Source organism: Lutjanus erythropterus, chromosome 14, assembly GCF_056507025.1.
Source record: "Lutjanus erythropterus isolate fLutEry1 chromosome 14, fLutEry1.hap2, whole genome shotgun sequence".
Lineage (NCBI taxonomy): Eukaryota > Metazoa > Chordata > Actinopteri > Lutjaniformes > Lutjanidae > Lutjanus > Lutjanus erythropterus.
Window position 1 is genome coordinate 24,182,817 of NC_139330.1, and position 25,445 is coordinate 24,208,261.

The window sequence follows — 25,445 nt, forward strand, 5'->3', positions numbered from 1 at the left end:
CCCTGTCATATCATGTGGTTGCCCAGAGCCTTAGCTTTCCTCTATGTGTGGGGTGCAGATCTACTCAAGACTGATTTGTTTCCTTAAAGCTATGACACGTAACATTTCTTCATTAAAATGTCTAAAAATCGTTGACATTTATTACATATTTTGTTGAGTTGTGTACTTACAATATTCCAAATGTTTCCAACAATGCAGAGAAATACACATTTTATTCAAGCATATGGTGCCTTCCCTGCAAGATATTTGCTAGGTGCTATAATTTCTGGAAAAACATAGATCATATAATTCAGAGAGTGAGGAAGGATGTCAGCGAAAGTGACTTAATATAACATGAATAAAACTTTAATATAACCTCATCAATGAATATGATTTCTGTCAGATTTTCATCACCTATTGTGGTTGTTTAAAAGTAAGGATAACAACTCCTGTGATTCCATGACACTTCACAATGTCATCAAACCACATAATTTGTTATTGTCTAAATGTGAGAGACCCCTAGTGACAGAACATATAAATATTGTGCATTTAAAGAGCACATGAACCCACCTATTGTAACCTGTTGTTGATGGGGAATGGAGGTTGGCACCGATTTTATCACAATGTACAAAGAATGTTTTTTGTCCACCTAAGACTGAAAGGGAAATCAATTTCTCTGTTGTACATGAAGTTTGAGAAAACATTTTCAACCGTGAGCCAGACTAAAGCACATTGGGCATCATGTAACTGAGTAGATACTACCTGTGCAGGGGATAGATCTTATGACTGACGTGGATTCTGCAGAGGTGTACTACATTCACTTGAAAAAATACAAACAAACAAATTTTGCTGTCTCTCTCAAAATTAATGAAATATTTTTCATTCAAAATTGTTTTTCTGAATTGATGAAATAATGTTTCATGTAAAAAAAATAAAGTCAGCTATGTTCTTCTTAATGATATATTTTTTCATATAAAAAGGTGGCTATGTTTTTCAGAATGAATGATAATTAATCATGTACAAAAATGGCTCTGTATTTCTGATATATAAAATATTTTTTCTTGTAAAAAAAAGTGTTTTTCTGAATAAATGAGACAATTTTTGCTGGTTTTCAGAATTAACAAGACAATTTTCATACAAAAATGTTTGCTCTTCTTTTCTAAATTAATGAGCTAATTCTTCATGTTAAAAATTGTCTCTGTTTTTCAAAATTTATGAGATATTTTTTCATGTTTTTTTTTCAATGCCATCTTATACTGTCAGAGAACCAGTGCTAGGGGCTTTCATTCAGGGTTATGGGGCTGAGAGCCCTGCCAGGGCCTGCTGGAGCATGCTAGAGGCTGGTTATAGGGATATAGGCTATGGATTGGCTGACAGCTGGCCCTGAGCCTACTGGAGGTATCTCATTAGTTCAGAAAAACAAAGGCAAAGTTTTCCATGAACAATTATTGTGTTAATTCAGTTGAGTGATGTATAATGGCATAATTCCTCCAATGTGTTATGGTCTCCTCCCAGTTGGACATGTCATTATAATGTTTCAGTTCCATTTAAATGTCACAATGGCAGGGCCCTGTTGCCAAAAATTGGCAAAAATCAAACAGAGTGCAGCCAGTTTTTTTTCCCAAGCTACTTGTTAGCTGCTAGCTTTTCTTGCTGTGGCATGTCAATATCTCTGTCGTAAAAAGAGTATTTTATTCTGCAATCTGCATTTCATATGTATTGGCTGTCAAACAAAACTTGACTGGTATGGTTAATATGGACAATCTAAAAAGCCACATGGGCTGTCAGTGTGAGTGTGTGTGTGTGTGTGTACAAAGTTTGGAAAGCTTTTCTTCCTCACATAGACACACACAAGCAGCGAGAGCAGGAGCAGTCAAACAACTTGATTTTTCACTGTTTACAGTACATCAGAGGAGAGGTCTGACTGACTCATTACTTGACCAATCGCGTCTCAGCTTCGAATCACCGCTTGTCCAATCTCAGAAGAGAACTAGAGGCTTGCCTCTCCCGCAAACTGCATGTTGAAAAAGAACGTCATCTGCCTCATACATTTAGCTTTAGCCAAAATTAGCTGGTTGTTCAAATCATAGATACAGCTTATCGAAACGACTGCTTTTCTTTTCAACCGACAGCCTGCGTGCGGGTTATTTATTTGGAGCTCCCCGGGTTTACAGTGCCAAACATGTATATCAAAGCCTTACTCCGATGCAGAGACATGCTGAAAGGAGAACTGGTCGTGTGAAATGCTGGCTAGCCTAATCAAAGCTAGCTGACGAGCAGGGGCCGTGAAGCGAAAGTGGCTAACATTAACGAGAGATAAGCCTATCACAACAAGCCGGGGTACTTTAACATACCTGCCACTGAAGCCACAAGAAGAAGGGCTGAGAGAGGTAGTTCCTTTCTTACACAGTAAGTAACGTCTGCTACTTGTAATAAGCAACGTTTTAGTAACATTGACTAACGTGTAGACAACACTTTGACAACTGTGAACTTCGCTAGCTGGTTAGCTAGCAACCTAAGTGGCCTCATTTTCAGTTAGGGACAACTGACTCTTAGCTAACGTTTGTAGACGTTACTGTGTATCATAACGATTAAAGTATAGTTGTACGTATCATGGTGATGATGGTGTCTATGGTAATGTCGGTCGATCTAATGTTGATGCGGGGTTTTGTTATGTTGTTAAGGCTTTGACGTTAGTTGTTGTTATCTTGTTTTTTTTGCTGGACAATTTTCTAATGTATCACCAACATCAGTATGTCAATTTATAATTGATGGAATTAGTGGTTTATATTGAATGTCATAGCAGCTGTTGTTGATGTGCTACACTTAGTAAATAATGTTATCCTGTTTATGTTATAATATTTTGGCGAGCTCCCCTGCTGTAACTGAATACGTCCTTGTTTTTATTTTATGATGGTCAAGAGGTAAATGTTTATTTACTGATAATGGTGTGTATCAAGTGCGACTCACAGCCACATGATGAGGCACTGGTTTAATGTAGTTAATATTTTTCCATAATAGATTTATTGTAATTTTCTTATAAGACCCCATCAAAAACATACAGTAACAACAGTTTGAGACTAGTAATACTTAGATTTCACACACACACACACACACATACACACACACACACACACACACATTCATCTTGCACAGAAATCGGATAATATTAATAAAACATAGATATCCCCACATTGTTTACAATTAACTTTCAGGTAGGGCTGGGTGATATGGCTTAAAATTAGTATTTGCATTTTTAGACCATGCAGTGATTTTCTTTTCTTATTTTCTGTAGAATAATATACTGTAAATTCTCAAATAAGGCTAACATATGATGATCTTCTAAAATAATATCATAATGTGTTTGACTAAATGTCAATATCTATCAATTTGGCGAACAATATTTTAGCGACGACTATTTGTGCTTTCGCAAAAAAAAACTCCACAGTTTGATTTTTGATAAATAAACATCTGTAATGTGGATATAATGACTCCGTGGGTTAAGATAAATAATAGAGCAGCTAGAACAGTCTGGTAATTTCAGTAAATCACATCACTTTACTGTAATGCCAGGAAAAGACATTTATGCCATATCATGATATATAATATCAAAAATCTAGATAGATAAAGGTAGATCTAGATATAAAATCTCATGATGTCAGTCATGTTGATATGTTGCCCAGCTGTACTTTCAGGTAACGTCTACATTTCCATTTCATGATATTTAGTTTATTCTTGTAGCTAGACAACATTTTTTATTCCAACCTATACCCTAAGGTATAATTATTATTGGTATAATATTTGTTGTCAATGTAATTCTATTCCCATTCTGTACTTATGAAACACCAGTACAGGAATTAACTTGTTTTATAGCCTTGTTGTGGTAGTTTTATTGGTTTGTTGGTTTGTCTGTGGCTGTGTGTTTGGCAGTGTGTTTGTGTGACAGTGTGTTCCAGAAATGGCAGCATCATCAGTGGCATGTTTGTGTTGGCACCTTGATGTGAAACCCTGCACTAGCCATGCTGTTTTAGCCTATGATTGATTACTAGACTGTCCAAAGACATTATCTTGCCTACACACTTTTGGTCGTGTCTGTTGATTGAATCACTTCATATGCAGAGGTACGCTCAGATACAGCATTAACTGGCAAGCTTGGAATACCTCAAAGGTGGATTTGTCAAGTGCTGAGAGGGAGAAATGGATAAACCGTGGGCATGTGTCTGAACAGAAAAAGACTTGAAGAGTTGCAGATTAATTTCTTGATAACACTGTTTTCTATTTTAGAATTAGCCAGCACAAATACTCACTGTTTAAGCTGATGTTCCAGATGATACCAGAGCATGAAATCTAGGATATGCACAATTATCTATGATACTTAAGTGTGTGTTAACACCTAGACTATTGCCATTAACTTTCTATAGTCTTTTCCATTGTCATATTCAGATTACACTGCTTTTGAACAGGTTAGCCTCATAGTACATAGCAAGTGTTGAAACCTTGCAATAACATGTTGTTAATCCCTCTGCCTCATTCTTCACCGTATCTCATGGTTTCTCAACCTTTGAAGCCTGGTAGTCAAACTGAAGGCAGACCAGGTTACTGGATAGAGAGAGCAGGTACAAGTACACATCATGTTCTTGTTGTTGCCGAGAACCCACTCACAGTCCAGTATAACCTGACACATTTACTTTCCCCCTCTTTGGCTGTAGTCTGATAGACTCCAGTCTGGTCAAATGATGGCCCCAGCTTCCCCGACGCCACTGCACTGAAGATGCCTGAAGCTGTCTGTTCAAAGAGCACTTGTTCTGGGAAATTGACTGCATCTGATGCGACTTCAGTGATGACTCATCAAAGAGGGGGATCTGCGATATCCCCAGCCAATTTGTAAACAGAGATCCCTTATTGAGGGATAAAACAGATTCCATTTTAGTTGTAATTTTTATCATAACTGAGGATGGTGCATTAAACACGTGGTTCCAGATACCTGGAGTTTTTTTTTCCACTCTTTCAAATTTGGATGTGGCTAATGGACACTCAATCATAGGTGGCACCAGGGAGAGGTCTGTGGGGCTTAAACCCTGAATCTTCACTGTTCATCACATGGCATTTTTTTGTACTAAATTCTAAATTCTAAATTCTAAATTCATAGCTGGGTAGGAACCAATATGTGGGGCAGCTATGTTTATCCAGAACTAAGTTGTAGGAGTTTTAAAATGTTGACTCAAATTGATAACTTATTTATTATTATTTGTGTTGGCAGTCACTGCAGTTTGTATACATGCACAATATGTGTCTACATAAATGTTCAGTAGTCTGATTATAATACATAAACACAATTTAGTCCTGCCCTATAATGGCTCCTGTACATAATCAGCAGAAAGATGATCCCCTCCCTAAATGGCAGTATAAGCACATTAGAAGAAACTGATCACTTTAAGCTCTAACCCATGCTCTCAGTTGTTGCTTGAAAGAGATAAACTACAAAGAAGAACTGAGTCAAAACATGGATGTGAGAGTAGAAATTACAATGCAGCTATTATATGCATTTATGTGGCATAGGTGCAGTGATTTTTATAATTTGTTTTGGCACTGAGAAAAGTTCTAAGCCTCATGAAGTTCTCATTGTCAGCTCATTACGGATAGAATTACAAATGACATACAGTTGTCTACCTCTTACATTTATGTCATTTGCATAATTAAAAACCCCACTTGTTGTATTTTTCTGGTAAACCTGTTCAGGTATTGGTTTACGATACAAATCTGATAATTATTCACAGTATTGTGGGCAAACCCTACACTAAATATAATTAAATATATTCTACTCCCAGCTAAATAAGGACATCTTTGGCTCAGGGCACTTGTACCTGGGCTGTGTCCAAAATTGTTTAATTATTCATTATTATACAGCAAATATTTTATAGTGGATGATATTGCGTGAAAAACAATATTTTGACACTACTTGGGTCATTGCTTTCATATAGCAGTGTAGTTTCTGGCTGTAGTCTAGTTTCTGTCTGTGCCATGCATAATGGTAGATAGCTCTGTGTCCATTGATCCCCCCCTCCCCTTACATTGCATCATTGCATTGTGGGATAAATTCTGTATAAAAATTTTCACCAGAAATTCAGGCTACAGTAGAGAGACATTGCATAGTGGATGATTTTAGGCACAGCGCTGGTCTTCATAAAGGGCACAAGTTGCCTATCATATCAGCTGTTTTCTGATTTTAAGTCTCTCTCTTTTACTGAACTAAGACAAGCTTTAAGTTTAGACTTGCACCGATTAATCGGCAGTGCGCGCAATCCGGTGACCGGCTGACCGGTGACTGGCCGGTCAGCGTCAGATATCCGATTCTGTGCCGGTCATTGTCACATGACCATCGTGCGTGCAGCAGACAAACTGACCGCGATATCACCACAGCGCTGATAACAGCTACACACACTCAAGACACATGCTTGCTTGAAGATGGTGTTAGCAACAGATTCCAAGAACAGGATAAAGAGAAGACAGACAGTCTACAACGAGACAGAGCAGCTGACAATTTCACAAAAGAGCAGCAAACTGTTGCACCATGTCAGTCTCTGGTTTGTTTACATCTGTTTCCACAGGAGATCACATGAAATCGCATCCCGCGAAATCGTGCAAGATGCCATGATCTTGCGAGATCACATTCACCCGACAGAAACAAAATAAAATGTACCAAAATTATCTCAGTTTGTCTTTCTGCTATTATGACAATCACCAACTTTGTCAAAATAGAAACTTCATTCACTGAGTTAGAAGTGAAAATTTCTTGGCCCTACAGGCTGTGCTGCTGAATGAGTGTGTGTCATGGAGCAGTGGCTGTCACTTAAGCAGTTCATTAAATTAGCAAAGTAAAAGTAGTAAAATCAGCAAAAACACTCCAGAACAACTCAGCCAATTGCTGATATATTCGTCCTATTGCGCAACCTTAATATCAGCCATACTCGCTGTTGTACCCCAAAATAAACCAGTTTGACTACAGTACCAACTGTACTGTTAGGCTGAAGCAGGAAGGCCTGTATTTGGCATCAGCATCCCCTTGTGATTCTGTATATTTCTTTTGGGAACACATGCAAATCATGTATGCATTGATAATTTCCTTCTGCTGCTGCTCCTCTATCTTAAGTACTCCAGAACCTGGCTTCTACTACCTCACCATTCTGTATTTACTATCAACCTGTCCACAAACTATCATGTTGTCTAATATTATTCTGATCATATTGTGTTCATTTATTGCTCTTTTGGCACATGACCAAAAACACAGTTAATATTTGTCACCTGTCATTTTCCCTCCAATTACATTCAAAATACAGCTAATGCTGTCATCTGTTATGTAGATCTAGATGTGTATTAGGCTGTATCACATATTGTATCCTGCAAGTCACCAAACAAGAGTCTGGAGAGAGAGAGAGACCTATTATGTTAGTGTTAGTTCACTGCTGTGTGTAGTCTGTGGTCTGTGTTTGACAGGCTAATCCAGCCCTGTGTGGATCCCATCAGCAGCTGACTGTTAAATTGAGTTAGCTTGTTAAAGCTACCCTGCTTGTCTGAAGTCTGAGACCTGTGGGCCTGTCTGTTAGCCAGCTTTCAACTCTCAAATGACTCTCAAATAGCACTGGCCATTCATTTCATCTCGCCATGTGGCATGTGAAAAAAACAGTTGTGTGGTGTGAGTAAATCAGGCCTAGGTCAGTCTTGCCTTTGCTGAGACCTAACCCTGAAATGCTCGTGCACTCTACAAACAACCACATGAACCACATGAATATACGCAAACACGCACAGTGACATGGCTGTGCAGTCCTCTTGTCGCATGCTGCAACCACCAACACCTACTGCTTCTGTTGCTATGGCAACCTCTCAGCTGCCACTCCAAGCTGTGTAACCATGGAGACATCAGACTGGGTGACATCACTCCCTGGAGTTCTTAGTGCTTACATCAATGCTTACAAGTATGGTGGTATTTATTTTTTATGCAAGACCAACAGGGTATGGCACACATTGTAGCTGCGTGTTGATGTGATGACTTATAATGAGCTTTGCCTTGGTGTGTATGCAGTTGTTGCACAGGTAAAAGAGCAAATGATTTGGTTTGGTGAGCGTGCACATAATAATAAGTTGAACGTTTGTGTGAATGCATTCGTTGTCAAGGTAAATAATTCAAGTGGTTTGAATTATATCTGTTTGATATGTGATCAGCAGCCCAGTGTGCATGCCTGCATGCTTTTATGTTCCTAAGTGTGTGTTTGTCTGATATGCAAAACAAATCACACCTGTCTTAACTCACTGAAATTAACTGGGAGACTGGAAGGCACACAAACCACTTTGGAACTGATCATTAGTGGTGAATGAATTTAATATGAATTAATGCAAGAAAAACTTACTTAACCCTATGATCATCTGTTAGAATTTTGTAAGACAGAGCAGTACATTCTGCACAGCTGAACCAACTGGATGGTGAAACATAATGGATGTAAACGTGTATCGTGTTTAGGTTCGAAACTAGGCTACTTCTTGTGTTTTCGGTGAGGATGGCTGAGTGCAAGCAACTGCAGATGTATTTGATCTGACTGACACCTCCTGGAGCATTTTGTCTTAAAAGGAAAGAGACCTGGACAAGAACCACACTGTATGTAAATTGTTGTAACTAGTTATGGATCTTTACAAATACTCTGTTTTAAAAGAAGCAAGTAGTCCCACAGTGAGAAAGATATTGTGTAGAAATGAAGAATTGGGATTAGGGATGCACCGATCAGTTGGCCAGAGACCGGAACTTGATGGTTTTCAGCATGACTGGCCGGTCAGCGTCACATAGCTGATTCTGTGCCGGTCATTCACGCACGTGTTCTGCATGATGGTCACATCATGTGTGCAGCAGACAAACTGACCGTGATATCACACCCACCACAGCGCTGATCACAGCTATACACACACTCAGACACATGCTTGTATGAAGATGGTGTCAGCAACAGATTCCAAGAACAGTACAAAGAGAAGACAGACATTCTACAAGGAGACAGAGCAGCTGACGATGTCGCAAAACAGCCGTAAACTTTGTAGTTCTTCAGGCTAATGTTAGCCAGCAGGAGACTGCTGTTCACAGAGGAACAGTTAAAATCTCACCTCCTGTTCTGGCTGAAGAATAAACAACCTGTGTCTCCTCAAACATTTTCTCATCCACACTCATTCAATTTCTGTCTGTTTCTCTCACAGCAAGTTTCACTGCAGCAAACAGCATACTTTTACTTTTGTCACTAGTATGCTGTCTTTTGCTTGGTCTTGTGTACATCACACACTAATGTGAGCCAGTAATGTATCAACTACAAACATTATTGGAAGTAAAAGCTTTGTGTTTTGCACATGTAATATTGGGAGCTATTTTAAAATGCATATTCCACTGCTTTTCTCAAGTCTAAGTTATGTCCCAGTTGCTTTATTTAAAAACATCAAGTGTGATAAATCATAAATTTGTGACTTGAATCTGAAATCTTCTACACAGTAGCTGTATAGCAAAAGCAACACAGCAGCACAACAGGAAAAGCTTCAACATCTCACACTGGATCTGTTAAGCCACAGCACTGCTTCATACTTGCAAGTGATTTTACAGAGCTCACACAAGCCAATACACAATAATGTACAGTATTTGCATCTACATGTCCAAAGTGCAAGTGGTGGTGGTGGTGGTGGTGGTGATAGACCGTGATATTAGTTAAGATTTATATCTTCTGTAAGATGGATGTGAGACAGATGACAGAAACAGCCACCAGATATATTCGTAGATGTCTTTCATTTTTTGGCCAGGTAGCATTTATTTTTTTCATTTTTGTAGATGAAATTTAAACCATGCTTGTCCTGTTGACCTTAAATCATGGGTTAACAGAAATGTGAGATAGTGGGAAACTGGGCAGTTTTTACTTTACATGATTTAGCCTTAAGCATGTTTACTGGAACCTTGAGTATGCCTGCAAATTAACTGTAAGTAGCATTTATTCATAAATCAGGAATTAAGGTAGACGTTAGGGGTGCAGTTTCCGAGACTACCAGGCCATTAAGTAGTGTGACAATCAATATGAATGTATAAGTTAATGTTCTGACATTAAATAACCAATTAACATAGGCTAGATAGAGAATTTCTCTGTCTCATCAAGTGGCCTGATGCTGCAGTTCATTTAGCTAATGCAGGTGCAGTTATGGACAGATAACACATCCTCTCGAGTTTGTTAATGCTCTTAGTAGCCACTTCTGGCTGGCCAAAGAAGCTTTTAAGCTTGCTCCACAGTCTCTTACAGCATAAACCAAAGTGGCGATGCTATTTCAGGATATGATGAGGAATGATCACTGTTTGGTTGAATTGTTCCTTCAGGCCTAGTAAGTAAACAGTAAAAGAAACACACATATGGTTAAAAGCTGTAGCAGTCCAACTTCTCCCACAATCTTCTTAAAACTCTGTGGGACATGTGCAGGGTTTACATCTTCAGACCCTCAAACATTCAGTTGGGATCTGTAATCTATTTTGTTGGCCGAGAAGGCATAACACTGTAATTTTGAGTGAAAACCTAATTTAAGTCCACAGCCTAATTCAACAACTGGAAAGTGAAACCTGGGCAGTATACGTTATGAAATGCTGTATCTGACTCATAAAGCACTTTTGCAGATCTTATTTCACTTCATTAAGCATACAGCTGAGTAAGTAATATTTGATTCTGGCTACTGTATGCACTTTAACTAATATTTGAGAGAATGTATGCAGTAGGTTTTGTGCTAGTTAGTATTATAAATGATTTTTTAAAACACTGCATTATAATCTTTCTGTTTCAAATGGATTTATTGCCAGCTGGTTCTGACCATTTTGATCCACACATAGCAGCATGAATGTATACTGTATGTTGTCATTCAACCTAACTAATTAGAACAGATGTCTGTAGATATGGAGTTATGTCTTTAGGTAAGTGATGAACATATTACAGTAGACCATTGTTTTTCCCACCCTCAATGGTGATTACGGTGTTGTTTGTACTACTCCTGCTTCTGCAGTGCATACTGCTTTTTTAATATGAAAGTTGTCAGCTAACATTTTTATATTTTACCTTGATGATTCATATGACCTTTCCTCTACAATGCTTTCATTTTGTATAATTTCATCTCTAGCTGCTTGTTTCAATTTAATGGTAGCTATGAGTGGCTACCCTGCCTCTTTCAGGTGAACACACTCATAGTTTGATTGGGAAGTCTGGAGTTAATGTTCAGTTAGCTGTACCAGTGAGCCACACTGTTGAGTCAACATGCACAATACCAGGGCCCTGCCACTGGTACATCCAAATTGAATGAAGCCATAATAAATAGGGGTGTAATTATTCACTCATGTGTCTGATGCATCGGACTTTAATGTGTTAGATAAGAGTGCATTGGCTCAGACAGCCTGCATTGGTAAAAAGGTGAACATGAATCGGAAACAAATCGATGCAGCACTAGTGTATCGATACATCTCATTAGGATGCGCATAAGTTTAATTTTGGGATTAGTGAGCTGCCACTGTAACTTTCCTCCGTCTTCTCTCTCCTGCTGTCTCTGTCTGCACCACTCTTGCTGGATGCCTGCTGCCGCGCTCACAAAAACAAGCGCTCCCTCCTCCCTCTCCTGTGTCTCCTCTTCATTTGCTCAAAACAGACCGCGCTGAAAACAGCGACAGAAGTGACATTGTACTGTGGCGCACCACCAAACTTTCATAACGCTGAAGTGTAGAATAAGTTTGGGTTTTATAAGAAAGATGAGAAACGCTGCTGCAGATCATTTATGCAAAACATGTCTGACAGCAAAGTTCAGAGCCACAAGTCTGACCCACAGAGACGTCATGTCACTGTGAGAGCAGGTAACACAGAGCATCACTGTTCCTCCACACTAATCAAAACCACAGTACTCTTCATATGAAACAGAGCAGCAGATCATCTTACTGCAAAAATACTATTTTAAACAGTTTTAAAGTTTCTCATTTATCTCATTTATATCATTTCATTTACACGAGACTCATAATAAGATATAAACATCACTGTAATGTCTCCTCTGTCTCTACTGTTACTATATTAAGTAAAAATGTCAGGATTTTTTGGCAACTAACAGCACTCTACAAATGTAGCATTAATTGAATCAAAATGTAAAGACACATTGCATTATCTTGTATTGTATTGTATTATCTTGTATTGCATCGTATCATGGCAGAGCTGAATTGTATCCAACCGAATCGTTGGCCACTTAAGGATTTATAAAATATATTGTATCATTGAACATGTATCGAAATACATATCGAATCGTCTCAGTCAGTGAGAGACACGCCCCAAATAATTAATGGTATTAGCTTAACCTGTGGCAAAATTTCATCTTAGGAAAGGCCTGTTGTCATGTAAATATCCAAAAAGAAGTGGAGAACCTAGTCATATGTGTGGCCATGCGAAGAAATTGCAGTCAATGATGAGAACATCTTGGAAAACAACAAAGATAAAGTAGTACAATTTGAGCAAGCAAGCAAAGTTTATTTATATAGTACCTTTCACAGACACCAGTCAAGGAAATAATATCAAATAGAATCAAATAAACAAAATGAGGACACCAAAATACAACAGAACATAACGCTCAAGATCAAAACATAAAATAATCACATGCAACCTAATGCTTTCTGAACAGACGGGACTTTAGCAGACAAAGATTTTGGTGTTTTTTTTGTGTTTTATTTTTTGCTTTACTTGAAATAGAAGTTTCTTAACAAACTGCCAAAAAAGTATAGATATAGTATATAGTATTTATGTTGTTGAACTGTGGGCACAGCTTTTGATATGTTTTTATGAAAATGCTTTTGATGAGCACAAGATGTCAAAGCTGTTGTAAAATCTCATGTGAAGAAAGGTACAATTGTATTTGTCCTCGGAGATGCAATTAGTTGTGCAGCAGTAAAAACAGTAATGACACACAATCTCCTACAATATCAAAAGTAAGTGCTACTAAACTAACAAGATATTACAAATAAATGTTTTCAATGCATGGTTGAGTGGTCAGGCAGATATTACTTTACCTTAAGAGAAAAATATTAGAGGTCAGCCAAAATAAAACATGACGAATATTATGAAGAAAAAAAAATCACAATATGAACGAAAGAAATTGGACAAAGAAATCTACCAAACCAGACAATCTTGAGGATTAGCATTTTAAATTGTATTGTTATAAATCGGTTCAGGCCTAAAGTGACTGAACTGTCAAATTCACTGTCTCCTTTTGTCCTTTGTCTATCTCTCTTTCCTCTTCCACAGGTAACAGTGGGTCTCTTTAGGCCAGAGCCATGGGTGCGTTCCTGGACAAGCCCAAGACAGAGAAGCACAACTCACATGGTGAGGGCAATAGCCTGCGCTATGGGCTGAGCTCCATGCAGGGATGGCGGGTGGAGATGGAAGATGCTCACACAGCTGTGTTGGGACTTCCTGCTCCTGGTATGACTGACTGGTCCTTTTTTGCTGTGTACGATGGTCATGCTGGCTCAAGGGTTGCCAACTACTGCTCTAAGCATCTTCTGGAACACATTATCAGCGCTAGCTTTGGGGTCGGAGGGACTCAAGGCTCCCAGGCTGGTTCAGACAGCTCCACCACTGACCCTCCAGCAGCGGGTCCTCCTACGGTGGAGGCTGTGAAATCCGGAATCCGGACAGGCTTCCTGAGGATTGATGAGCACATGCGCAGCTTTTCTGACCTTCGAAATGGATTGGACCGTAGTGGCTCAACAGCAGTGGCAGTCCTCCTGTCACCTGATCACTTCTTCTTCATTAACTGTGGGGACTCTCGAGCGGTTCTATATCGCAATTCACACGTGTGCTTCTCCACACTTGACCACAAGCCTTGCAACCCACGTGAGAGAGAGCGCATCCAGAATGCTGGTGGCTCAGTGATGATTCAGAGGGTTAATGGGTCACTAGCTGTATCAAGGGCCTTGGGGGACTATGATTACAAGTGTGTGGATGGGAAGGGCCCCACAGAGCAGTTGGTTAGCCCTGAACCAGCAGTATTTGACATGGTTCGGGCCCCAGAACAGGATCAGTTTGTGATCCTGGCATGTGATGGCATCTGGGATGTCATGTCCAATGAGGAGCTGTGTGAGTTTGTGAAATCTAGGCTTGAGGTGTCTGATGACCTGGAGAGAGTCTGCAATGAAGTGGTGGACACCTGCCTGCACAAGGTGCGGACATATCTGTTTTTGTGCATGACTTCTGTTGTGATAACCACTGTTTGCTAAAGTGATAGTTCACCCAAAAATTAAAATTTCACTCAATACCTACTCACCTTTGTGCTGATGTGAGGATGAATGAAGATCTTCAGTTTCATAAAACACTTGCAGGGCTTCAGCGGAAAACAGTGTTGCAGCCAAATCCAGTACAATTGAAGTGAAGGGTGACCAGTTTTAGAATGTAAAAAAAAAAAAAAAAAAAACACAAAAACCCCCCACAAAATGTCTCCATACTGCTTGTGTGGTGTAATCCAAGTGTCTGTAAGCCGCAACATTAAAACTTGACCCAAAAAGATGCAATGTAAACCATGTTTTTAGCCTAAATGTCAACTGTAGCCTCTCAGACCGGAAACTTGTGCACACACCTGAAGCGGGTACACAAGCTCTTGCCCAAGCGGTGCGGCTGCAGCAAAGAAATGATGTTCGTCTCCTATGTTGACGTCTTTGGACATTTTCTTCTTTGTTAAAAGTTTGCAAAGTCAGCTGTGCATGTAACAAGTCACTATTTCTGAGCAGATCTCTCTCTATTGTCTGAATCGCTTCCAGGTAGCATGTAAACACAGGCGTGAAAGTATTGCGAGATCTTATATATCTCACATTGAGAGGCTACAGTTGACATTTAGGCTAAAAAAAATGGTGTAAATGGCATCTTTTTGGATCAAGTTTTAATGTTGCGGATTACGGACACTTGGATTACACCACACGAGCAGTATGGAGACTTATTTTTTTACATTTTAAAACTGGTCACCGTTCACTTCAATTGTACTGGATTTGGCTGCAATGCTATTTTCCACTGAAGCTCCGGGAGTGTTTTGTGAACTGGAGATCTTCACCCATCCTCACATCAGCACAGGGGTGAGTAGAAATTGAGTGAATTTTCATTTTTGGGTGAACTATTGCTTAAGGGCTTACGAAAATTGAAATGTGTGTACTCTAGCATAAAAGTCTCAAATGACTTTTTAAAAATGATTGTTTCACCATAAAGGCCACTTGAATTCCGTGTTCCAAAGGGAACTATATGATGAAGTGATGTACATAAATGTATGATGTACATAATGTTCTGAAGATTTTTTTTTATTTTTTTAATCATAACAGGAATTAGTTGTAACAACTTTAAAGGGATAGCTTAGATTATTTGATGTGGGTTTGTATGAGCTACTTATCCATAGTCAGTGTCCTACCTACAGTAGATGCCTGATGGCAGGTCCCCACTTGGAGAATCAGAGAGGGGCACCGGCATTAAAGCTAAGTGATGTCCTACTGTGGACAGAGTCAGCAACAGAAGGTATTTTAGCCACTTAAAACAGGTCCTGCAAAATCATTATCAATTTAGGTGTACACTATATTTATAATATTTTCACAGCTTTACCTTGCTGTCAGACAGCCTTTTCTCTTGAGAAATTGCTGTTATTTAAACTCCAAACTCTGTGGGTGAAATCAGTAACTTTACCTCTCAGGACCTTGCAGTTGGTAATCTGCCAGTGCCTTGATCTGTTAGTCTGTGTCTTTGGAGTTTTAAAAGGATAGTTCAGATCCACCAAAGTCACACAATAACATAAACAAACTAACAGATCGATGCAGCAGTAGACCAGCAACTCCTGTGTTCTGTGAGATAAAGTTACTGATTTCACCCATGGAGTCTGGTGCATTTGGAGAGAGCATAACACAGGTTTCCTATTGGAAAAGGCTGTCTGATGACAAAGTAAAGCAGCGAAAATATTTTAGATATAGCATACACCTAAACTGATATATATATTTTTATATATATATTATATATTTTTTAAGTGGCTGAAATACGTTTTATTGCTGACTTTGTCCACAGCAGTTTGTTGCTTAGTTTCTGTGCTGGTTCTAATCTCTGCTTCTCCAAACAGGGGATGTGCTGACTGACGTCTACTGTAGGCTATACTTCCGATAAGTACCTCATACAACCCCATATCAAATAAACCAAACTATGCCTTTAATGACCCTGGCATGTAACTAAATTGTTTCTCAATAAGAAAAGGTTTGGTTGGGCAGTTCAGAACATCATTATATTTTTCAGCACAATAACTCTTTCTCTTACCTGCTCTTTCTACATTCCTTTCTCCTCCTGTCCATTTTAGGGGAGTCGGGATAACATGAGTGTTGTGTTAGTGTGTTTGCCCAACGCTCCCAAAGTGTCAGAGGAAGCTGTGAGGAAAGACATTGAGCTCAACAAATATCTGGAGTCTCGAGTGGAAGGTGAGAACAGAAACAGAAAAAACAACAAATGTTGACTGTATCTGTGAACATAATGGGGTTGAATATAAAACAATTGTTGTTACTTATTGTCATAATCTTTCTTTTATTTTTCCTGAAAACAGCTCTGTAATGTTCAGATACTTTAAGTGTAAGTGATATGTAGGTAATTGAATTTAAATAGATTTTTGTTACTGTCATATAGTAAGGTCTGTTTGCTTGTATAACAGCTGTGGGTTTAAAAAGGGGTAGATGGGAGAAATGAGTCCTTTAACGTTTTTTCTTGGAAACCCAGGACCCAACTGAAACTGTGTATCATATCTGTATGCATGTTTTCTCCACCAACTGACCCTGCCACTCTCTATTGTCTAACCTCCAGCCAAGTTAGCTCCGGCTCACAGCAGAGGAATGACACCATCATGACCTCCTTTTCCATTTCAGCAAGCATCTCCCCTCTTTATTCCCTGTTCACTCCTCTCCTCCCTTTCCCTCCCTAAATGCATCTTTCTTTTCACTCCCTCGCTCAAACATTCCCTGGCTTGTTTGGATGGATTCCCTGCTCCCCTCCTGTCTTTCTTGTCGTCCCTTTCTTTCTCATTTCATCCCAGTTTTCTGTCTTGGGGTGCATGGGGCCCTCGGATGAATACAGTGCAGCTTTTCTAGTCTTTGTAGGTTATGTCAGCTCTCATCCCTGGCTTCTGTTAGTTTGTGTAAAACCAGGGCTAATTAGCTTTGCCAGTGTCAGGCCAAATAACAAATGTATTATTCAACTCTGAGACTACATAAAATTTATCTTCACACTTGTCTTGTTTTTACCAAACTAGTACCAGTGTTGTCTTGAATGGAATGGAACAAAGACATGTTGTAAGGCTATGTAATGCAGGCAGTTAATGTGTATAATACTGGCTATTAATGTTTGCATAATGGTTTGACAGGAACTTCAAAGTACAAAAATTTAGTTTGGGTGAAGCAGAGTAGATATTTGGCTTCAGGTACTGTCTAACACTGGAAGATATCAAGAAAGAAAGAGGGAATAGACACAGAGGAGAAAGGAAAGAGGGAGAGGAATGCTCTGGCTGAACATTGACCTGGCCTCATGCCACTCTCAACTTAGTTGCAGGCCTCTTTCTGTCACCATCTCTCTTTCTCTCAGACACATACTCATTTCCACAATTTCACTTGTATGCTCTCCATCTTTACTTTCTCTCTCTTCATTTGTCACATTTTTGGTCTCGCTGCTCTGTTCTGTTCTGTTCTCTCTTCCCTATCTTTCCCCAGCTGTTCTTGGCTCTCTTGATACTGACTTGTGTAACAACAATGTCTGGTGTTGTTTTAGAGATGCTGTCTCGGCCAGAGGAGGTGGGGTTTCCGGACCTGGTAACAGTGATGAGGAACCTGTCCACTGACAGTGGCATGCCTACGCTGCCACCAGGGGGAGGCCTTGCCAGCAAGTAAGGACTTCTGCCCCTCAAAGACTATTGTTATTTTTTACACAGGAGTTGTACATAATTCACAAGTCATACACATCTGGAATAACAATATAATAGTTGGAGGAGAATATAAAAATCAGCAAACATCATTTATCTCCAATGACTAGTAGCTTCAAAAAACGGTCAAGAACAGAGCAGTTACTTTTTAACTAGTGTGCGTATACTCAGGATGGTTATTGGAATAGAGAAGTACTTTTCCAAGTTTGCAGTTACAGTTAAGGGTGCAAATTTGTGCACTAGAACGGAAACAGTGATACAGACTAGCCATGGAAGTTTGAGGCGCATTTTGAAGATGACGATATGGATCAGTTTTTTCTACATGATATTGGATCACTGATTTTTGAATTGACAATACTAGCAAGATGTTATCCTTTTTTGACAACTACCCCTGATTTTACTTTGTTTTTCCACATATAGTACACAGAATTGAATAGCTCAAGAGACCTAATCAGACATTTGTATCTGTTCTTTCTGCAGACGCAATGTTATTGAAGCCGTATACAACCGTCTGAACCCATACAGGGAGGAAGACGGGGTGAGTATCAGTATGTGAGATGAAAATGAGCTTTGACCTTTGACTATTTATATAACACTCACACAAATCTTATGCTAGAGTCTTATCCCTACATAACACACCTGAGATATCAGCTGCCTAATTTAAGTTTATCTTTTTCATATGAGTTTTGGTGGTCACTGAAAACCTTTTAATCTACTGTTGATTCATCCTGTCTGATGGACCAAGCTGGTGCTTTGTGTGTATTGAATTTATTTTCATACTCAAAACCAAAGCAGATGAAGTATTACGGTTGACTGCAGAGATGGCATTGAGTTGATCACACCCATTATGATAAACATCTGTTTTTTTTTCCTGTGCATGGTGCATGATGCACACCTTCCTGTCAGCTCTTATAGTGGGTTATGCATGCATGACAACACAGCTTTGTCAGTAGTCTTTCTAGTGGAACTGAACTTATGCTCTTTTGCCAAATACAGTGACTGCAGGTGAAAGCATTTTCTTCTCATTTATTTGTTGGATTATCTCTTAAGTGTGGGACTCCCTGCACATCAAAGATTTCTTTGATAAGTTCGTTTGCGCCCCTCATACATACTTTTATTACTTATTTTGTAGTGTGGAATGTTAGAAAAGGCTTGATCAAGTGATGTTACTCAAACAGAGAACAATAGTCAGCAACCAGAGTCATGGATAGAAGTGCTGGAGCGGAAAATGGACTGCTTATCGGAGTGCTTATATCGGAGATTTTAGATGCAGTCCGATACTCGTTTTTTGGCTGATATCGGACTGATATCCGATATCAATATCGGATTGGGACACCCCTAACGTGGACACGTCTCCACTTCCTCCCAAGGTGCAAAACTGAAGCCAAAATATTGTGGATATGAGTGCTGCCATCTTGTGTGGGTGATGTTATTTGAAACCAAAGTATGTGCAGTCGTGATAGTGGTTGGAGCCATACTTTCAAATTCCCACCCGTATGCTGGGCTCACCTTTCAATCATGACGTGAAACCTATTTTTTATGGCATCAAATAACAAATTAACACCAAACTAATCAGAAAAATGTTAAACATACATCAGTGTACATCAGTGAACTTTCTGAAATGACAGGTACGATATCTGGAAAAAATGTGTTTAACATGTACTTTTATGTTTCAGTTTGGCTCATTTCCTATCTATTATAATGGAGGGGGCTGTGTTCATGCCAACCACCAGGGGCGATAGAGATGTTTTGCCTTCATTTTGCAGAGCCCTCATGTTGTCCATTTCTGTGAATGTCAGTGGTCTGTGTGTTCATGGTGTAAAGTAAATCAGAACAGAATCTGATGTGACTTTCAGTGTTTATTCCTCCAGAAGCTCTAGCTCAAACCCTGACTTTTTTCTTCAAAGCTCAGTGGAGCTAGCAGCTGTCTGTTGGCGAGCGGTGGCTGTTCCTCAGCTCCACCCAGCCCTCTACACACACTCTGCAAAGCAATGTGATACACGCAAATTTGAATATTTTCAACTTCACTTTCACTTTGCCCTCAGTTGTTGCAGCCAGCATTGTATGAAGTGTGCGTTATTTGGGGTTTTCGTTTTGGTGCTTTTTAAAACCACTAAATAGCCAAAGACCATAGGGCTACTAGCACTAGCTACATGTCACTTCTAAACTGCAGTGGCTCTTTAGTGTTGGACAGTACGGGCAGTAAAAAAGACACACTGACTCCCACTGTAAATTTAGAGAACGTAACTGTGCGCATAGTGAATATAAAGCTCCTAGCTAAAGAATATGTGATTGTACTTAGTTTTAATTTGTAGTTGTGGAAATATTCATAGAATAATACATGAGCATTATGCAGGGTGAGTCTACAATACATAATATATTAACATATGATCCAATAAATTTAACAATAGATTAGCAATTTGTCCTCATTTGTGTGAAATTAAATTAGTTAAAATTTCACCGTAAACCCACACTGTGGGTCTTATGGTTTTGCAGCAGCATATTGTATGTCCAGGGTTAATGTGTGCCTGTTAGGTTTCACGTATCAAAAAAATATTATTTCAGGCTCAATGTAGTTGAATGTATGGTGATACTAAACTTAGTATTGGTTCATAAATTGTAAGCTCACTTTTACTCAGATTTGTGCTGCGTTTGTGTTATCAGAACTATTGAGTATCCAAGTTGCAAACTTGGATACACACACTTACACACTCCCTTGCACACACACATGAGGCAGTAGTCAAAACTAATGAAGTTATATAAAACTAAATGACAATAGGTGATGCCTGGGATCAACACAATGTACAGATTTATTGCAGCATTCAGAACAACGGATTGAAGAAAGGAACACTCCACTAAAACAATGAAGTGTAAACACTTATGTTGTCCTTTGGAGTCTGTGTAGTAGTGATTGGAGTCCTGCCTGCATACCCGCTTGGAACTTCATACAGAACTGCATAAAATGACAGAAACTGTTTAGGAAATGATTTTTTGTTTGGCCCATGTCCCACCTGCTAACATGGGACAAGGTTTATACTGCAGGCAGCCACAAGGGGGCAATTGAGACATTTTGGATTCACTTTTTGGCTCATGTTGGCCATCCTTATGTATGTCAGTGGTAAGGACATAGTCTGGCACATAGATCTGAAAATTCTCACTTGTGTTCTGCAGAGATCTCTACTTGCCAGAGAGTATGTGTGGTCGTGTTGTTACTTTTTCTTGCAGCGGATTGGTGGTTATATACGTGAGTGTGTGTGTTTGTATTTATAAAAAATGGATCAGATGTGTCTGTGAGGGAATAGTGCACTGAGATGACAGTCTAAAGAACTCTTAGCATTGCAGTGTCATGATAAAAGTCTGTCTACTTGTTAACTACCTGGTAAGTCTGGAGTATTCATGTATGTCTGTGTGTGTGTGTGTGTGTGTGTATGTGTGTATGTGTCTGCAAGTGATGGACATGACAAAAGCCTTGAGGTGGACCCTTGCTCCTAGACGGGGATCTGTGTTTGGTAGCTTGTGCTGGAGTTGAGGTGATATTCACCTCGTAGTGTTATCTTCTTTTATCTGTAAGGACGTAGAGTTAGTGTTTGCCTTATGCACACATATGTTCACACACACATTAACACACATTCGAAAACATAAATAGATTTGAATTGTTATGAATTTTTAAGAGTGGTGTAATGTTAACTTGGTGAGTAAAATGAGTTACATAATTACATAACAGTTAACAGCGCTTACTGTTTTTCTCACAGACTTCTTCAATGAAAGGTCCTGACAGTAAAATGTCCTTTAGAGGTTTTGGGAGGCTACAACATCTGTAAACACGTGTGCTCCTCCACAACCTCTCATGTGTAATAGTTTTATGTCAAGATTTCACAGACAGATGTTAAAGGAATAGTTTGGGTTTTTTGAAGTGGGATTGTATGAGGTACTTGTCAGTGTATTACCTACAGTCAAGGGCACAGATCTCAATAAAACCTTCAGCGTATTGCAATGAACTTCACTCCTACATTGCATTACTTTATTCTGTTAACAAGGTTCATCATTAGAAGGTAGCTCAGCCTGTTAACATTTAAATACCCTCTGCTCCCAGCAAGTGGACAGACCATTAAACCAAACTCCGTTCCAAAAATTGGTGCATTTTTTTCATAGTAAAAACTTTAGTTACACTATCACAAAGGTTTTTTTTCTGATTCACTTTGATCTACAGGCACAATTGGCACACATGACATGTCAACAGTAATTTTATCTCGCATAACTCAGGAGTTACTAGTGTACCACTGCCTCAATTAGTTTGTTTGTTTGATGTTTTAAAAGGCTAGTTCAGATTCATTAAAGTCATATAGATTTTTTTTTTTAGTTAGCTAAAATACCTTTTGTTGTTGACCCTATCTTTAGCTTCCTACACCAGCATTCCTCTGTTTCTCCAAACTGGAGACATGCTGACCACAGTCAACTGTTGGAAATACACTGACCATAGATAAGTACGTCATACAACACCACTTCAGATAATCTGAAATACCCCTTCAGGACCTGTTGGTTAACCTTTAGTGGAAAGAAGTAAAAAAAACTGTTTGTCTTAAGAGTTTAAGTATATCTATTCATCATGACTTAAGTTTACACTGGCCAGTATCCAGCAAGGCAGGAGTGATAAGGAAGGAACAAAACAAACTAAAATCAGTGTGATTTCTCTCTTAAGAATATGTTTTACCATCACCGCATAGTGGAATAGTTTAAAAGATAGTCAGCAAATGGTGTGTGGTAAAGTACACACTTATACACACATTCATACACATTGATAAGGGATGTATCGATTTGTCTAACTGTGTGTTCACCTCTGATTAACGCAGCCCTCCTGTTTCATTTGGTAAGTGATCACATATATAACTGTTACACCCCTCCTCCCCCCTTTTTCCAACCCCTCATTTACACACAAACATACACACACTCACACGCATTCTTACACGCATGTAAGTGGCGACCTGCTCCACATATTCCCCTGTCACTCCTTCATCAGTCTCTACTCCCTGTTCTGATCGACTCTCTAGCATGTGGAGCTCCATTTAGAGTTTAAGGCGTATGTGTATGTGTGTGTGTCTGTCCAGGCTGAATGAGGATGAATGATCGTTGTTTCTGGTCCTGTCCGTCCCCCTCTCTCTCACGTCACACGCACTCAAACACGCATGCACTGGCCCTACCCGCATGCATCGCTGTCTCACTCAGTCTTTCCACAACTGCACGCAAGTATATGCCAGTCTCCGTTTTTCTGTGTCACTCCCTGCAATAAGACCAAAGGCCTTGGGATTGTTGTGTTGGCATATTGTTGCAGAAAGATGCTACACACTGAGGTTGAAAGTGTGCCCTGGCTTACAATGCTATTGTAACTGCTTTTAAACTTAATTTTGTTATTTTTGTGCTTTTGATCAGAGGAAAACCTGGCCTTGAAGTCCATGTTGGGGAACAAAATCATTGTCAAAGATTGCGTTTCTCTTTGATAACTGTGTCCTCTCTTTGTCCTCCCTCTCCCTACTTTGTCTTCTTCTCTGTTATTCCTTCTTCCCCCATCTCTCTACTTCCCTCTTCCCTTTTCTTCTTGGTGGCTTTCCTCTTGCAGAATGGAGCTGAGTTGGAGTACCACTGGTAGATGTCCAGCACAACTGCCTGACCCCCCCCAAAAAAAACACAGGACCACTTTTCCACACAAGATCACATCCATAGTCACCTTTTAATTTCTTCTGGGATTTTTATTCTTTTTCCCTGCAACACAGAGAGATCAATCGAAGCAGAAATCTCTTTTTTTTTTTTTTTAAACAAACAAACATCACACCCAGTGCGGAGGACTACGAAACAGATTTTTTTGGTTCTTTTTGTAGAACAAGAACAGCTGCATTAATGGTCTGAAAGCAGAACTGCACACACAGTATATACATCAAAGGAGAAGCAAACAAGCACAGTTTCTTTGGCCTGTCATTTTCTTGCTTTCTTTGTGGTGGTTGTTTTTGTTGATGATTGACAGAGACTCTGCTCTGCGGTGTCTTCCTCAGAACTGAGAGAGAAGGGAGGACCTCGCAACTCAACCAACCAGTCATTTCCCAACCAGCCACTCATGGATGCGATGCTGAATAGTCTAAAGTGGTTTGTTGGCTGCATTTTTTTGGCATTACTTGTTTTGAAGTGTGAACTTTACTTGCGCTGACTGGCAGCCAATCGACCACACAAGCTTACAACTCCCTCACACCTCAAGCTATGATGTCCAGTTTGGGTGAGCTTGGGGTTTTGGGCATTACTGGTACTGAAGTTGGGCCCAACACTTCACTTGCCCATGCACCCAGCTCGCTAGAAATGCCTCACAGAGCTCCCGGATTTAAAAACTTCACTACCCAAACACTTCTGGAGTAAAGCCTCAAAGGGCCCAGGAGCACAGAGCAGAGTCTGTCTGAAAACAAATTTCAGCATGGCTCCCCCATACTGTGTCCAGACTGAGACAGGGCATGGGACTGGCGTGCCTGGACAGACAGACTGGAATTACATGGAGACAATTTAAACTCAAGTGTGATGTCTCCTCTTGCACGTCCCTGCTCACTTCTCTCCTGCTGTCTCTTAAAGGATATTATCAAACAGCTGATTTCTCACTCTTCTCCTCTGTCCCAATACTTTTGCTTTTGTCTGTCTCTTCATCTGACAGTCTCTGCTGTCGTTTGCATTGGCAGACATTACCAGAATCATAAGCTTCTGAGCCTGCTGTTGTTAAAGAGATAGAAAGATAGAAAATATATATTAAATTCGTATATAAATATATATATAGATATATATTTTGATTTGTTTGTTTCATCTTAATTCCCAGCCATGGTATTCATTGTGGCCTAATGTGTGTGTGATCTGTGTGTGCGTGTGTGTGTGTAGAGAGAAATAAAAAAAAAGAAAAAGTTGCACACACAGTATTCCTACGACAGCAGCTTTCCAAAGACAGGGTTTGGAGTAAAGGAATTCCTGCCTCACCTTCTTCCCCCTTTCTTCTCAACACATGCGTACATACACACACACACACACACACACACACACACACACACACACACAAAATCCTGCTTCTGCTATAACTCGCCTTTTCTATCTCTCAAATATCCTGTGTAAAAAAACAAAACAAAAAAAAAATGCCTTTTTTGTTTTGGTTGAGAAAATTCCATCATTTACCTTCTGTTTTTTTTTTTTTTTTTTTTATAAAACATGTCTTTAACAATGTTTTTGTTATATATGGCTTTTCAGAGTACTGTGGATGTGGTCTCATTTAAGAGCCTGTTTGTATCTGGTATTAACATGCATCCTGGGTGATTCGATCACCAGTGGACAGCTCTGGGGTCGTGAGTTCATACTTGGCGTTGCAATGCGTCTCCAGATGTGTCTTGAGTGACCACTTGCGATCAGATTTTACTTCCCGACTCTGTATACAAACAAACACTAGAACTATTTTGTCAGTT

At 39.5% G+C, this 25,445-nt stretch overlaps 1 protein-coding gene across 3 annotated transcripts; it reads left to right on the plus strand.

Annotated features, from left to right (window-relative positions):
• Positions 1-1,994: 1,994 nt before the first annotated feature.
• On the plus strand, positions 1,995-23,773 carry ppm1ba (protein phosphatase, Mg2+/Mn2+ dependent, 1Ba). Of its 3 annotated transcripts, XM_084735584.1 has the most exons (7): positions 1,995-2,388; positions 13,299-14,215; positions 16,369-16,486; positions 17,820-17,934; positions 18,451-18,508; positions 22,821-22,837; positions 23,585-23,773. In XM_084735584.1, coding segments are annotated over exons 2-7 (1,197 nt in total). In that variant the 5' UTR covers positions 1,995-2,388; positions 13,299-13,327; the 3' UTR covers positions 23,586-23,773. The 3 variants fall into 3 exon arrangements, with proteins under 3 accessions (XP_084591710.1, XP_084591709.1, XP_084591708.1); XM_084735583.1 differs by lacking the exon at positions 22,821-22,837 and having other exon boundaries at positions 1,995-2,369; XM_084735582.1 differs by lacking the exon at positions 22,821-22,837 and having other exon boundaries at positions 1,996-2,388.
• Positions 23,774-25,445: the final 1,672 nt, after the last annotated feature.

Bases quoted from the DNA above. Each gene is read 5' to 3' on its own strand.
- ppm1ba (XM_084735583.1), top strand. From the start codon at position 13,328: ATGGGTGCGTTCCTGGACAAGCCCAAGACAGAGAAGCACAACTCACAT. The intron at 16,487-17,819 runs GTGAGAACAGAA...GTGTTGTTTTAG, and splicing joins TCTGGAGTCTCGAGTGGAAG to AGATGCTGTCTCGGCCAGAG. The intron at 18,509-23,584 runs GTGAGTATCAGT...TTCCTCTTGCAG, and splicing joins CATACAGGGAGGAAGACGGG to AATGGAGCTGAGTTGGAGTA.